Source organism: Salmo trutta, chromosome 29, assembly GCF_901001165.1.
Source record: "Salmo trutta chromosome 29, fSalTru1.1, whole genome shotgun sequence".
In the NCBI taxonomy this organism is placed as follows: domain Eukaryota; kingdom Metazoa; phylum Chordata; class Actinopteri; order Salmoniformes; family Salmonidae; genus Salmo; species Salmo trutta.
In genome coordinates, this window is record NC_042985.1 from 36,516,966 (window position 1) to 36,533,824 (window position 16,859).

The 16,859-nt window shown below is 39.0% G+C and overlaps 1 protein-coding gene across 3 annotated transcripts in view; it reads right to left on the reverse strand.

Annotated features, from left to right (window-relative positions):
• LOC115167530 (activating molecule in BECN1-regulated autophagy protein 1) overlaps window positions 1-16,859 on the reverse strand; it is a 94,616-nt gene that overhangs the window by 19,642 nt on the left and 58,115 nt on the right. For all 3 annotated transcript variants that reach the window (XM_029722021.1, XM_029722022.1, XM_029722020.1), the window contains exons 13-15: window positions 12,505-12,693; window positions 9,014-9,168; window positions 1,812-1,951 (exon numbers count right to left, since the gene is read on the reverse strand). In XM_029722021.1, coding sequence (XP_029577881.1) covers window positions 1,812-1,951; window positions 9,014-9,168; window positions 12,505-12,693 — 484 coding nt within the window. The remainder of the gene's footprint in view (window positions 1-1,811; window positions 1,952-9,013; window positions 9,169-12,504; window positions 12,694-16,859) is intronic.

A 16,859-nucleotide genomic window follows, 5' to 3' on the forward strand; every position in this document is an offset into this window, starting at 1 on the left:
TATTAAATGGTCGTCATCATCAAAGAAAAGGGTAGACAATTACTAATCCCATAAACAGTTGATCACCCGAAATGGCTGATGATCATTGTTTGCTCTGATTCAAATGTCAAACTGTTAGCCACCATCGATCAGCTGTTTTGGCTAGGAGAGAAATCACCAGTAAAACTGAAATGTGGATAAAAAGTTCACTTCGAGTTAAACAAGCAGCCTTAAATAGTTTTTCATCCAAGCAGAAAATGTAATATTGTAGGAAAAGAAAAAACAAAATTGATTGAAGATTTCAGGGTTCTCGTCAATATGTACAGAGCGAGGAAACTGCCTCTTCACCTAAGAAGCCTGCCTGTGGGCAAATCAGAAAATGTTTTTCTCACGCTGCCAACACATATGAGAGATGCCAGATATTCAAATGCAGCTTAAAATGCTGCTTTCTCAGTAGAGAAGAAGACGTGTGCGTCGTTGCTGTTGGTAGTGCTGCTATACGAGGTCCGGCCATATACAAGGTCCTTCTATAGACCCATGTTTGATCATGTAATTTACACAACGCAGGCAATTAAAAAGAGACTAGAGGACACAAACACATACACATCCTGGGGTTCTGGTCTTTATTTCCCTCTTTAATGATCCCTGCTCAACAGTGTAGTAGGAGATGAGCCACTGATTACAGCACAACTGTTTCTACCATTAGTAAACACACAGGGATATAATAGGCTTTCCCCAATAGGGATGTCGAGTCTATGCTGCAGTGGTGTACTGTACAATATGTCCATGGGGAGCACTGTGTGTGTTCATCCTCTTGTGATGTTTGTTTGGTTATTATGCACCTGTGGTGCTGTATGTAGGAACGCTATTCATGTATTTTTTAGACCACAATTAGGGCTTCACGATACAGATGCGGTTTTAAGTGTCTCTTGCATGTACAGTGATTCTCTGGGTAAAAGGTACGATTATGGTTGGATCATTAAAATGACTGACATAAATTAGAGACCATTTGGCTGTCGATGAATTGCAATGTCTTTAGGTACGTTTAAAAATTCCCACCTTTCCCTCTTCAAAATCACATAACATTATTTGTCTGGACTTGACTAAAGCAGTTATAAGGTTTGTAATTTTTATGTGTAGAAAATCCTGTTTGGTCATAATGCACATTTTACTGGTGTTGGATAACTTGGCTATAGTTTTTGTTCTTTGAAGTAACAATTCAGGCCCAGGGGCAAGGAAGAACAAATCATCCTTCCACTGTAACACGAGACAATTTATTTCAGAAAGTCAGACATAAAGAAAAACATAACTGAAAAACTTATGGAACTTGAGTGAGAACACGCTCCTCTGACTTGACTTAGCTGATGACAGCTGGCTGAATAAGACAGTAGGCGCTCCATCGATCCAACTCTCCCTGCCCTGCCTGCCTGCCGTGGGTGGGTGGGAGCTGCTGCCTGCCTTCCCGAATGCCAAAGGCTTTAAAGCCATGAGCACTGGGACTCTCTTAAGGGCCATTACGTAACCACACAAATGAGGGGATTCTTGTCCTCAACAGAAACAGATATCTAAAGCGGGGATAGAAAATACACTAATTGGCTATTAGTTTTTCACTGTTTCCATACAAATGTAAAACAAATACCTGACATATAGAGAAAGGTGCTTAGGGAGAAATCTAGCTACAGGCCACTCCTGATTTAAACATACTGTGGTAGTGAGAGAAGAGGTAGTGAGGACAAACTTAGGTCTCTAAGCCAGGGGCAGATTGCACTGTGCGAGAGGGAACGCAAGAAAGAGAGAAACAGAGGTATATAGAGTGCGTAGTGTAGACTTACACAGGTCTGCAGATGACTAGGTCTCCCTTGTTGGTACCGTATGCAAGCCCCAGGCCAGGTTCTGGGAGCCAGCGGGCCGAGTTGATGCTGACGTGTCTCCGCTGATCAGAAGCCATGGGGTACACCACATCAAACATTCTCTGGAGGGAATGGGGACATACGGAAATCAATCAATTACAGACAGAGCAAAGAGTACCACTATTGTCCCAATATGATTACAACCCAACAACAAAAAATACTAAAAATAATTTTATTGCATTAGCCCAGTCTTCTAATGAGCTTTATCGTTCACATTAGATTAGCATGTTATCACTTATTAATTCCTTTCATGTTAATATATTGGTTATCAATTAACCCGAGAATTCAGAACCTGAGACATAATCCATTACTAGTGCGGGAATAGCAGAACAATGTTAGAACTTTAGTCTGTCTGTTGAAATGCTGATTAGAGTTGTTGAGTCGAGCTGCTCCCTGTCTTAACGGTTGGCTGTTCCCTCAATGAATCAAGTTCAGGAGAGACGTTGGAGTGCCCATTTAAGAGCAGTCACCTTGGCTTGTCACACCACTTCTAAATATGACTAGCCAAAACTGCTGCTATGACAACCCTATCAGGTGACTGACACGGGTACTACTTCCTGCCTCTGCGTTGTCTGCCTCTTACCTTGTGAAGTGAAGATGAATGACCACATATACATGTCTGTCTACATCTGCATACATTTTACAGCACTCCGAGACAAAATACGGAGAAATAACAAAGGAGAAAAGCTGTTTGATTCATCTCCAAACGTAGGAGCAAGACAGCATAAATGGGGATCTGCATAAGAGCTGTCAGCTCAGAGAGCCTTGTTGGACAGTCTATGCTGCCATAACTCGGGCGGTGTGTCAGATGTGCTCGCAGAGAATGCAAAATGTTGAACTTACAAATTGAGAACACATCTAACACATTCCCTGTTTGCTATATGTAAGAGTCATAATTTCCAATTTGATAGGAACAAAAAAAGAGCAAGTTATATTATTATTTTTAGGTGGTAGATAAGCTTTAATATTGCAGATAAATTGTAGCTTCTAATGTAATTTTCTGCATCATTTCCATACATACATACATATATATATATATAGATACACATACATACATATACACATATATATATATATATATACACATGTATATACACATATACACACACACGTATATATACACATACACGTATATACACACACACACACACACACACACACACACACACACACACACACACACACACACACACACACACATATATATACACATACACATATATACATACGTATATACATACATATATATACATACATGTATATACACACACACGTATATATATATATATACACACACACGTATATATATATATATATATATATATATATATATATATATATATATATATATATATATGTATATATATATGTATGTGTATATATGTATATGTGTATATATGTATATGTGTATATATATATATATATATATATATATATGTGTATATATGTATATATATATATATATATATATATATGTATATATATATATATATATACACATACACACACATACATATATATACATAGATATATACACACATATATATATATATACATACATATATATACATAGATATATACACACATATATATATATATATATACACACACACACATATATATATATATATATATATATATATATATATACATAGATATATACGTATATATATACACATACATACACACATGTATATACATATATATACACACATGTATATACATATATATACACATGTATATACACATGTATATACATATATATACACATATACACACACACACACATACTTACATACACACACACACACAGACATATACTTATATATACACACACACACATATACTTATACACACACATACTTACATACACACACACACAGACATATACTTATATATACACACACACACATATACTTATACACACATACATATGTATGTGTGTGTATATATGTATATATATATATATATATATATACATATGTATGTGTGTGTATATATATATACACGTGTATGTGTATGTATGTATGTATATATATATATATATACACACACACATACATATATACACACACACACGTATATATATATATATATATATATATATATAGATACACATACATACACATACATACATATACACATATATACACATATACATACATATATATATATATATACACATATATACACACACACACACGTATATACATACATATACACATGTATACACACGTATGTATACATGTATATACATACATATACACATGTATACACACGTATGTATACACACGTGTATATATATATATATATACACACACATTTATATATATATATATATATATATATATATATATATATATATATATACATACACATATACACACACACACACACATATATATATATATATATATATATATATATATATATACACACACATTTATACACACACACAGCACTCAACCTGCTCCACTACAGCCCCGTCGGTGAGAATGGGGGCGTGCTCGGTCCTCCTTTTCCTGTAGTCCACAATTATCTCCTTTGTCTTGATCACGTTGAGGGAGAGGTTGTTGTCCTGGCACCACACGGCCAGGTCGCTGACCTCCTCCCTATAGGCTGTCTCGTCGTTGTCGGTGATCAGGCCTACCACTGTTGTCTCATCGGCAAACTTAATGATGGTGTTGTAGTTGTGCCTGGCCGTGCAGTCATAAGTGAACAGGGAGGACATGAGGGGACTGAGCTCGCACCCGAGAGGCCCCCTTGTTGAGGATCAGCGTGGCAGATGTGTTGTTACCTACCCTTACCACCTGGGGGCGGCCCGTCAGGAAGTCCAGGATCCAGTTGCAGAGGGAGGTGTTTAGTCCCAGGGTCCTTAGCTAAGTGATGAACTTTGAGGGCACTATGGTGTAGAACGCTGAGCTGTAGTCAATGAATAGCATTCTCACATAGGCGTTCCTTTTGTCCAGGTGGGAAAGGGCAGTGTGGGGTGCAATAGAGATTGCATCATCTGTGGATCGGTTAGGGCGGTATGCAAATTGGAGTGAGTCTCAGGTTTCTGGGATAATGGTGTTGATGTGAGGACAACAACCCTAAGCACACAGCCAAGACAACGCAGGAGTGGCTTTGGGACAAGTCTCAATGTCCTTGAGTGCCCCAGCCAGAGCCCGGACTTGAATCTGATCGAAAATCTCTGGAGAGACCTGAAAATACCGGCGCAACAATGCACCCCATCCAACCCGACAGAGCTTGAGACGATCTGTAGAGAAGAATGGGAGAAACTCCACAAATATAGGTGTGCCAAGCTTGTAGCGTCCTACCCAAGAAGACTCTATGCTGTAAACGCTGCAAAAGGTGCTTCAAAGTACTGACTAAAGGGTTTGAATACTTATGTAAAATGTGATATTTGAGTTTGACATTTTTTATACGTTTCCAAAAATGTATAATAACCTGTTTTTGCTTTGTCATTATGTGGTATTTTGTGTAGTTGGATTAGGGAAACATTTCTTATACATTTTAGAATAAGGCTGTCACGTAACCAAATGCAGAAAAAGTCCAGGGGTCTGAATACTTTCCAAAGGCACTGTACATAACATTCTATTGGTTGCAAGAATTTTGTACAATAATTTAAATTGAAAAATTCTAAGTTTTGAATTCAGCGTTGTTTTGCATATCAGTTCATAAACCATGTGCCATGGAATCGGTACATTGAAAATCTCTTCCCAACTATTTTGTAATCTATATGGCACAGGTATCCATTATTTGGCCCTTAAATGAAACTGGTATATTTTATTTATCACAATTTTCTTTAACCAATTTTGGTCTCTAACGCAAGGGCAACAGACATTTTTTTTTGCTCATAGAAATAAAAAACAGGTCGCTAGGTGTAGGCAAGACCATACGCAAATAGGTAAACTGTGATAAGACTAGAGTTAAATCAAGGTGATTTTTCCACAAATAGACAGGTATTTTCCTTTCCATGGTAGCAAGATCTTATCTACTTTCTATTAAAATTCATTGGAGAAGTTCTTTCTTACGGGAGTATGTCCACATCCCCATCATACAATTCTATTGGTAAACTACACAGTAATGTAAAAGTTGATTTTTTTTGTGATCCAATACGTAATAAAGTACACATCATAATTTGGTTTTAATCAAGAGAGGTTAGAAAAAGTATCTAGATCCTCTGAGGCTGTGGAGGGATCCAAATTGTGGATTTAAAAGAAAACATGAATCAGCATACAAATGACACTTTTGTTTTTAAGCCCTGGATTTCTAACCCCTCAATATTATTGTTGGATCTGATTTTAACAGCTAACATTTCGATTGCAATAATAAATAGATATGCCGATTGTGGACAACCTTATTTCACTCCTCTTGGCAGTTTAAAACTTTGAGAAGTAGACATTATTTACTTTTTACACAAAGGGTATAAACTCCAGTTGTACATTATCAAAGGCCTTTTCAAAGTAAGCTATGAATACCAGGCCTGGTTATCCAGATTTTTCATAGTTGTTTCCAGCACTGATTAGGATGAATCATTTCCGACAATACCTTTTTACTTCTATGCGTTAAGCATTTTTCTAGAACACTGAAGTGTAAGAGGCCTCCAATTTTTTAAACGGACTGGATCTTTAATATTTACCACTTGGATCCTATTTCAGTAATAATGAAATCTGACCTTGTGTGTCTGATAAGTTACCATTCATATAGTAGTGGTTAAAGCATGCTAATAACAGTCCTCTGAGCATATCAAAAAATATTTGGTATACTTCCACTGGTATGCCATTCAGCCAAGACTTTTTCCCGGACTTAAAGGCTTTAATAGCATCAATTAGTTCTTCCTCTGTAATTTGGCCTTCACATGAGTCTTTCTGTACAGACGTTGATTTTACATTATTAATCGAAAGAAAAATCCATACAATTAGTTAATGGAGATGGAAGAGACTGAAATGAAAACATATGCTTAAAGTACTTTACTTCCTCTTTCAAAATATTGTTTGGTGAATCATGGGTGACTCAGTCATTTCTAACAGGTTTCAGTAAATTATTTTTGGTAGCATTTCTATGTTGAAGATAAAACAGCTGCATTTTTCGCCATATTCCATCCAGTTCGCTTTATTTTATAAATATATTTTCTTGAATAAGTTACTCCATTTCTTTTTGTTTATCCTAGTTTTTTTTGCCATCTGTGCTGTTAGTCCTTCCATTTCCTTTGTTAATATGGACTCTTTTGACCTAAATTGCTTTTGTTTTAGAGATGAGTACTGAATTGCATGGCCTCTAAAGGCACATTTAAAAGTGTTCGATTCAATAATGGGATCTGCTGTACCTGTTATGATGGGGAAAAAGTCAGTTATAAAATGATTCTGTCCTAGATAAAAAAAAGAAAAAAAAAAGTTATCATCCAATAGGCTTTGATTAAATTTCCAATATCCTCGCCCACTTGGAAATTCTGTAAGAGTAATAAAAATGTAAATTATGTGATGGTCCGAGCCAAGTTATTAACGAGAGCCAAAACGCTTTGAGCAAAACGCCTTTAAGTTTCACGTCAAATCAGAGATGGGCTTTTATGCACCATGTGGCAGCTTTAAAAACAAAAACATTCCCAATTTGTTCAATTAGATTTTGGCTCTCTTCAGACCATGTAACTGTTCAGTTAGAAAACTTATGTCACAACAATTTCACCCCTGGCAATGTGAGAAGTTTGGAGTTAGAAGAGTTACTGGTGCTGCACCCCCCCGCCCCGAAAAGTTAAAACGTCATCTCAATTATCATTTAGCCTATTTGCCAGGGCTACATGGCATCTTCAAAAATGGATAGGGACGGAGAACTGTCTCACTAACAGCAAGAGGCAGTGGGAGAGACAGAAAGACAACATCAAAGTGGCACCCTGATGCTGTTTACTCAGCCAAGTCATTAGAGGCTGCCAAGGCAGTGGGTCCTGCTTTCATCAGGCCCTCTGAGGGCTGGATCTGGGGTGGCCATGGGACACTGTGCTGTGTTCCGGGTCACTGGGATGTCACAGATGGAACCCTGGCTCCAAGCCCTGCATCATAAACACTTTACCCCTCATCCTTCACACACCACCTACCACATCCCCTGCTACATTCTGATACATGTACAGCCAAAACAGTCACATACTGAGCCACCAAACACAGAACCCTTTCAAAGACTCTTCATTACTATTTAAGTGTGGCACATTGTGAGACTGTGTAAACGGTGTGGTACATTCTTTAAAACGGTAATCACGACTATAAAAAACACAAATGAAAAGGGAGAATGAAATGTTTCACAGTGCTGTTGATCATAGATCATCAAGACCATCAGCAGACAAGTATCTCTGAAAGAGGAAAGGGAACACACTGTACTGTGGTCTGCCAAAGGGCCATGAGAGATCATGGGGTAGATTAAAGACTAAATGAAATGTGCATAACCATGATTCTACTTGGGGTCTAGCCAAAGAAGTTTCTCCATTACACTAGACCACTTTGTACTGCTGGAATATAAAAAGGCTCGAGTCAGTACCTGGAGGCATGTGAAAAATACTCTCATTGATTGTAAGCCCATTTTCTATTCCCATCTTGTTGGAGCAAAAACATTCTAAAGCAGATCAATAAAGATATTAGGTACCTTCAGAATCCAGTTAAAGTAGAGTCAATGCAGGCTCTGCCAGCGCTGGTTTGTTTGTTTGGGGTTGCTAATCTGGCTGGCCATTGTTAGAGGGCTGGAGCTGCGAGGGTATTATTGAGCTACTGTGCTGTATTGAATTGTAATGTCTGTGTCTCACGTTCCTCAGTTGGTTAGATAATGGGGTGACAATCTATTGTTCATCCCCAAAAATGACGGAGTTAAAGGAATTATTTATAAAGAACCGTACTGTTTGCCAGCCAGAAGAAGCTCATCATTTACAATCTCCTTTACCTCCAGATGTGGGAGGTTTCATTTTGTTACCGTCACCCTGCGGATGCTCACAGATGATTTGGGTTTAGGTTCTTGCTGGCATTTTCAAGTTCAATTCAAATAAACCTGAATCAAGATGCATTGATGAAAGCAGAACTAAAAATGGCATAATACTTTGTTGTTCAATGAAATTCCCACGGGTTAACGTTGGCCAAACTCACCCTCATGGAAGTCTCTCCACCATGGGGCTGCTGCAGGCGTAACACTTGCGCTACCATGTGGTCTGTAGTGTGATGGAGCAGGATTCTGCGGGAGGCCAAGCCCACCATCACATAGTGGCCCATCGGGGACAGGCTGACAGAGATGGCATTAGGACCTAGACAAAGAAGAGATGGTTAGGCTACTTATGTTGAGCATGGATGTGTTTGGCATATAAACTTAAAGCAACTATTGAACACCTTTTGTCATGGTTTTACATGAGGGCCTAAAAACAGTATTTAAAGTCTGACTGAAACACTTCATACTGTAAATTGCTTTAGAGATAATTGTCTCTGACTCAGCAGCTATAAATAACAGACAACAGGAACCATTAAATTCAACTTTCCTGCCTTCTCTGATGCCTTAGATTGATGCATGCTACTGTACAAGCAGGCTAATGCAAGTCAGTTTAATTTCCTAACAAACCAGTTAAGTATCTCTTTATTAATGGTTTTTGACGACAGTTGAATGTTTGTTCCCACTTGAGAAACATACAGTAAAACAAACTCTCTCATTAAAGGCAACCATTTGGAAACCGACGCTATTATCCAGTTAGGAATCTGGAGTATATCCAAAATGGAGAGTCTCCCTCTGTTGAATGCAGCCTGCACCTGTTAAAAAATCTAAAAGCTATATTTGTGTACTTGATTAAGCTATTGCCTAGTCTTAAATGACTGGTAAGTGTTTGTACGGCTCATTAGAGTAGCTGAACTGTAAATTACGGTGTTCACAGCTACTTTGGGCCCAGACCTGCTCTAAATAATTTGTTTTGTATTTATGTCTAAGCTAAATAAGTAGGCCTCCCACATTCCCATATCTACTTACCACCAAAAAAGTGTTGCCTAGATTAAAGCTTTAATTTGCCTTTATCAATCTTCATGCTTAATATGCCTTAATTAATACTTACACAATACATGGACTTTATATTTAATCTTCAAACGTAAAATGGATATGTACATTTTACTCGGCTCCCGAGTGGCGCAGCGGTCTAAGGCACTGCATCTCAGTGCTAGAGGCGTCATTACAGACCCTGGTTCGATTCCAGGCTGTATCACAACCGGCCGTGATTGGGAGTCCCACAGGGCGGCGCACAATTGGCCCAGCGTTGTCTGGGTCGTCATTGTAAATAAGAATTTGTTCTTAACTGACTTGCCTATTTAAATAAATGGTTTAATAAAAACAAATATAAAATGTGAATAGTCATGGGATGTGAGCTGATTAAAATGATACAATGTTATCCTAGTAGCTGCTTTTATTATGAGAACTATAAACCTGCCCCGTACATTCCATTACAATGATGTAAAATCCAATGTTGGGCCTGTTGAGGCCAATTATATTACTTTTACTATTCTAGTAACAGACCAATCTGCTATGGCCCCATAGTAAGAATACATCTTCATTTAGAGTAACTGCGTGTAATGGTTTGCTGCTCTCATCATCAGGTGAAAACGTATTGGCATTCCTATGGCATTTTAAATGTACGCGTCAAGTTTCTGGTCCTCTGTTTTATGAAAACAGTTAATAGGATAACATAGTATATAATTGTAATCAGCTCACATCCATAACTATTCACATGTACTGTACATATCCATTTTACATGTTTGAAGATTAAATATTGCCATTATTGATCATAATATCTTCCCAAATCAGCAATTCAGACAAGGTTTTGGGCAAATTCTGGCTCATGAGGTTGTATATTCTACATCACTATGAACATTTGAAGATATTTTTGGGCTTACTACAATTATATTTCATATAGGGATGGTCATGTGAAATTGTCCAATAAGACCCTATTGAGTTGTTTGGCAGCCATATTGTAAAAAGGCTTCTATGGGGTTAATGCAGGAATTCTGTGATGGCCCAGTATCTACAAATCTTTTTAAAACTGTTTTATCTTGCTGTGTGTGCAATTTGATGCCTCTATCACCAAAGTTACAATCCAAAAACATAGCGGCCCTATTACTAGGGATGAGCACGGTTATTTGAATCCTCGAAAATCCGAACGGCCGTTAGTATTTGATTACTTGCGAGAGTATTCATTTTTGAGAAGAAAAAAAATATGCCCATTTTAATGAAAGGCTTTGTCTAAAATGCAATTATAAATGTGACATTGCAACATACAAGGATAGACCTTGACATTAAACATTTTTATAAAACAAAAGTTATCACAGTTTATGTGTGCCCCATTATTTTGTATTTTTTTTAACATTCCGGTAGCCTAGGCTACACACTTTAAGAGTGTAACTTACTGTTGTCAATCAAAGCAGCAGTCAGAGGCTCCATGTGCAAAAAGTGAAGTGGGAGATTTGTAATCAATGCAAAATGGAATTACAATTACAGAATGAAGTGGGCTAAATGAGGAGGAGTAGGTTAAAATGATCAGCCAACAGGTCGGCTGTTTAGTATGGAGTTGTTGTAGACAAGGACGGGGATCACAGCAAAATAGCATCAATTATTCTCTGCTAGCTAGCTAGCTAGCTTCTTTAAATAGATTTGATGAAGTCAAGACAGACACTACCAGATGAGATGATAGATAACCTATCACAGCAACAAGTTTGTCTAAAATTGTGAGAGTCGGTTTGGCTACTTTCTTCCTCTCTCTCTGTCAGACACACCGGCCCCTGCTCCTCTCCCGCCCTCCCCCACCATTCTGTGCTGAAACAACGAGCAGAGTGCACCACCTATCCTGAGTCACGCGAGCAAGTCCCCATTGAATTTTTGTTGTTGTTGTTGAAATAACATCTTTAAAACATGTATATTATGCGAATAATGACAATTTCAAATGCCAATTCCTATCCATTACATAGAATTGTATTGCTAAGCTTCCAACATTCTGTTGTCAGTGGCATATGGGCAATAGTTGTAGCTGGTGCTTTCAAAGTTGGTTATATTATATAATATCATGACATTTTAAAACCACCTGTCAAACAAAGTTTTCTTTTTAAAGCCATTTACACAGGTAATTCTGACATGTACCCTAAAAAGTTCTGTTGACCCGAACATTCTGAAAATGTTTCTGATAGACAGCTGTGAATCTAAGCTTTCCAGTGATTAAAGGGTATAAGTTACCAATCATGTGTTTAATACTGGACTGTCATGGGGTAAAATCCCTATGGGAAAAATGAATGGGATGGAGGGATTAAAGAAAGAGTAATAACACACAGAAAGTTACCATTTCTGCACTGCTATGACACATTTTCCAACTCTAGGGACACAGACCTTCAAAACATCCCTATGATACAGCCCACGTGAGCTTGATGACCCAAATTTGGGGGCCTGGCTCATGGACCACCATGCTACTTCAGAGCAGGGGTGTCAAACTCATTCCATGAAGGGCCTAATGTCTGCTGGTTTTGTTTTTTTCCTTTCAATTTCAATCAAGTACAAGGGAGGAGCGACACTCGGCCCTCCATAGAATGAGTTTGACACGTGATTTAGAGAGACAATGACTCACCGAATCTCTTGGAGTAGAGCATCTCTCCCAGGTTGTGAGGCGCCAGAGAGTAGATAGCCAGGATGCCCTCGTCTGGGAAGCCCCGCTGGCTGCTGGGTATGAACACGGCCAGGAGCTGCCCGTCTGCAGAGATGTCACAGCTGGCGTCATTGTAGATCTTGCAGTTCTGCACCAGCACGTTGACAGAGGCTGCAGTGGCAGGAGGACAAGCACTGATATGATCATTCAGTTTCACACGTCTCCTACTGTGTACATGTCTGGTACACATCAGCTATACAAAGAGTCCACATTGTAAACAGGTGAATGTCTCAGAAGCTTGGCGGGAGAACGCAAGGAGAAGAAAAGTTGACATTATCACTCAGTCATATTTTTCTCCCCCCCCCAAGCTAGTCCACATTGCATTGACATAGTTAATTGATAATTTACATATCTAGTATGTCTCAGACAGCTGCACCTGCAAAGAAAAAAAAAATGTTCCCACTTCCAATAAACTATCAGACAGCATTGCAAAGAAAACAAATACTAATTTATTTTAGAGGGGAAACTATCAACAAGTGCATTGGCAATGTCATTGTACTGATATTGTATTATCCATTCAACAACAAAAGGCTTTCCTAAAAGCTAAGGGTCCCAAATATGAGTATAAAAGTGTTAGTGTTTCTTTTACAAAGAAAGAGTGCCCTTTATGGCAAAGCTGTGTTAAAGTGAACAAATGGGTCATATACAGCAGGCAGTAGAGGGATCTCATCAGTTAGCTGCTAGCAGACCACGCTCCAGTTCCTCTAGCTGGTCATTCCCTGCCTACACCTTGGTAAGAGGGAGCCGTTCTCCTTCCAATAACCTAGCCCAAGGATGTCTGTCATGGAACCAATACCAGTGGGTCTACTTGAGTCCAGTGAGGACCATGGTGATGGCTGGTGAGGGAGGGGACACTGCATTGATCGGCTATGAAAAGCCAACTGACATTTACTCTTGAGGTGCTGACCTGTTGCACCCTCGACAACCACTGTGATTATTATTATTTGACCCTGCTGGTCATCTATGAACATTTGAACATCTTGGCCATGTTCTGTTATAATCTCCACCCGGCACAGCCAGAAGAGGACTGGCCACCCCTCATAGCCTGGTTCCTCTCTAGGTTTCTTCCTAGGTTTTGGCCTTTCTAGGGAGTTTTTCCTAGCCACCGTGCTTCTACACCTGCATTGCTTGCTGTTTGGGGTTTTAGGCTGGGTTTCTGTACAGCACTTTGAGATGTCAGCTGATGTAAGAAGGGCTATATAAATACATTTGATTTGATTGTGTATGGCCCATACAAGGGGTGATCCCAGCTTCTTGTAGGGATGATTTAAGGTGGGCCATGTTAATTTAGTAAAGCAGTGAAGTAGTAGCAATGGCCTTGGGGGCAGACCCTGTGTTATCCTCTCAGATTTATGAGCTCAATCCGTCGAGCAAAGCTAAAATGGACAGAGTAGGCATGCCATGCATGTGTAAGTCCATTTGTGCTTCCACAAACAAATACACTTAACTTGTATAGGGTACACAATATGCAATGTATGAGTAATTGAGAGAGTTGAGCACAGTTGTCGATTCAAATGTTGAGAAAGTTCACTAGCCTCCAGATAACATTTGTCTACACGGTTCCAGATTTCAGTTATCGCCTGTGGCTCCGTATAAATTAGAACATGTACACCACATAAAAAAAAATAAAAAAAATAAAAAACTGCCAAAAAAAATACTGCCAAAAAGCAGTACAATTCCCATGACTTACACTGTCCAAGCATGAAAATGTTTGAACAACAATAAAAATAAAAAAACATATTACAGTAGCAAGAAACCATTACTATTTTTCCTTACTATTAAGTAGCCTAATTAAAATTAATGGCTGGCCTTTGACAAACAACAATCTAAAGCAACAATAATCAAAATGTTGTGTGTTGCGTAAGATGTATTTATTTGTCTCATACACAGAATGTGGGATAAGTGGATGATTGTCAAAATTAAAAGGGATACTTTTTTATTGTCAATACGCTTTCACATTCAAATGCTAAACTAATACATTTATTTACTGCGAAATTAAACCTCAAAGCCTCTCAGCAATAAAATTGGCTCATCTTCCCGCCATCGCTGCCAACATACTGTGATTTGCATTTTAAGAGAACAGCCCTATGGCAAACATCCATAGGCCGGATGGCTTTGTCAGGTGATGGAACTATGACATTCTTCCTTAAACTGTTCTAGGCTTCGTGAATATTATAGCTGACCTGGGTTTTTAAAAAGGCACTCCGTTGTGCCATATCCTGTCATCGATCAAATCGACATCACTCGTCCGGTATTGCCATACAATTTCAACCACTCAACTCCCAGACTGGTTTGAGTAAAATCTAATTTTCATTGAGGACAGAGGATGCCCCTCTGCCAGCTTCCTCTTGCTCCCTCGCCCTCTCTCCAAACATGATCTGGCAGTTTGAGTCACACTACAAATTAGCTTTCCCCTTCAGCCACTCTCAGGCGGGATATTCTGCCAGTAATGGTGCAAAGCTCTGTCTAAGTCGGGATGAGAGGAGAGCAATTTTTGTGCCCCCACCCTTATGTTTCCTAATCTAGGACAGGTCTGGGAGGAGAAGATGGGAGCTTCCTGGCCATTCAGTTGAGTTTTTTTGAGGATGCTGGCTTGTGATCTCTACTCCCCCAGCAGGCATATGGGTTGGATTTGCGAAAGACAGCAGACAATGTGTGTCATAGAACAAATAAGTCTAGGCAAGCAAGGTCAAAAAGTACCAGACAGATTTAAACTGAAAACAACAAAGTTATAAAACTGCATGAAAAGCATGTCTGGTACCAACTTTGTGATAGAAATGGCAAGGGAATAAAATGTCACTTTCACTGTAACAGTGAAGAGAGGTGCCACCTCTTCCACCCCAAATGTCATTAATAGGGGAAAATAACTCAATCGAAGGATGGGCAATGTAATCGCTCCTTGGATATTTACTATCCTACTTCCTCCATGCCCCAACCACTCTACAAGACATCTGAGGACATATTTGGTTTTACAATGTTTGTAAGAATATGGCTAGCTTTCCATGAGTGCAAGAGTCTTGATGTGAACGCACTGTTCCAACATCCAATTCATATTGCAAGAGAAGAGAGAGTGGGGCCTTTGAAAATGTTCCACGATATCGGCATGGTTCCACACTTATGCAATCTGCAAGGGTGAAAATACATCACCCAATCTTAGCATCTGAACTAGGTCTGTGACTATAGCAGTTTCGCAATATTTTTTCGGTGGCAAAAATGAAAACACGAAGGAGACCAAACACTTTGGTCCTTTAAAAACCTGCTGTATGTAAAATATTGTGTGCTTGGAAAAGGACTCTGAATATCAACATTAGGGTTGTTTTCCTAAAGAAGTTTAATCCGCTTAGTATCTTGTCAAGGAAAACAACACTAACGAGTGTCACGATCGTCCCGGCAGGATTTCCATTTGCCGGTAAATGTCGGCTTTTGGCCGATAAAATAAATGAAAAGTCGATAAATAAAATTGTTGCTGGACAAATCGTCTGGAAGAAAAAAAATAATACATTGCAAAATAATGTTTTTTCTTCCATTGATGGAAATACTAGTCGATGTGCTCCAACTTCAAAGGCAAATATACTTCATAGGCTAATAAATCCACAAGCTGCTTGGAAATCAGTGTTGGGTTTGTGTGTTTCTATTTTTACTTACGCAAAAGAAGTGAGGTTCTCATAAGGGACTTCAGCACAGACGGGGCAAAATTGGCAAAGATTGTATTGATTATCCCCGTTTTCAGTGTGCCCGCCGAGAGGGGATTCCTTCTTCAAAACAGAGTAAAGACGGCTTCAAGATCACGCTTTCTTGAGGACAAAGTAACGAGGCTGATATGCATCACAAGCTGCTGCAAGGAGTAGGACAGCTTTGATTTCCCAACAGCAACGGCTCACTTTGAGCAGGCCAAGGTCTGCCGCAAACGCAGGTAAATTAGAGGCAAATGATTGTGTTCGTCAGGCACTGTCCTAGCAGTTCAGCTGCCGCCCAAGGAAAGATGAACATTACGCCACCTCTGTGTCATGAATAGTACAAAGATTTGGAATGGATTGATAGACTCGAGAAATGATATGTATCATGCGCAATTGGTGCACTTCAGTTGAGCTTATTCAGTAGCACTTGGAAAAGAAACATTGCTGCCAACTAGTCACATCGGAGAATTACAATGTTGCAATCACTAGGCAGCCAACTGCCTATAGTAGGAAACAGAGTTGTTATCACTAAACCACACATGACATGAGTCACGATCCCACGATAGCTCAAATTACAATAAAACATTTATTAACATCATC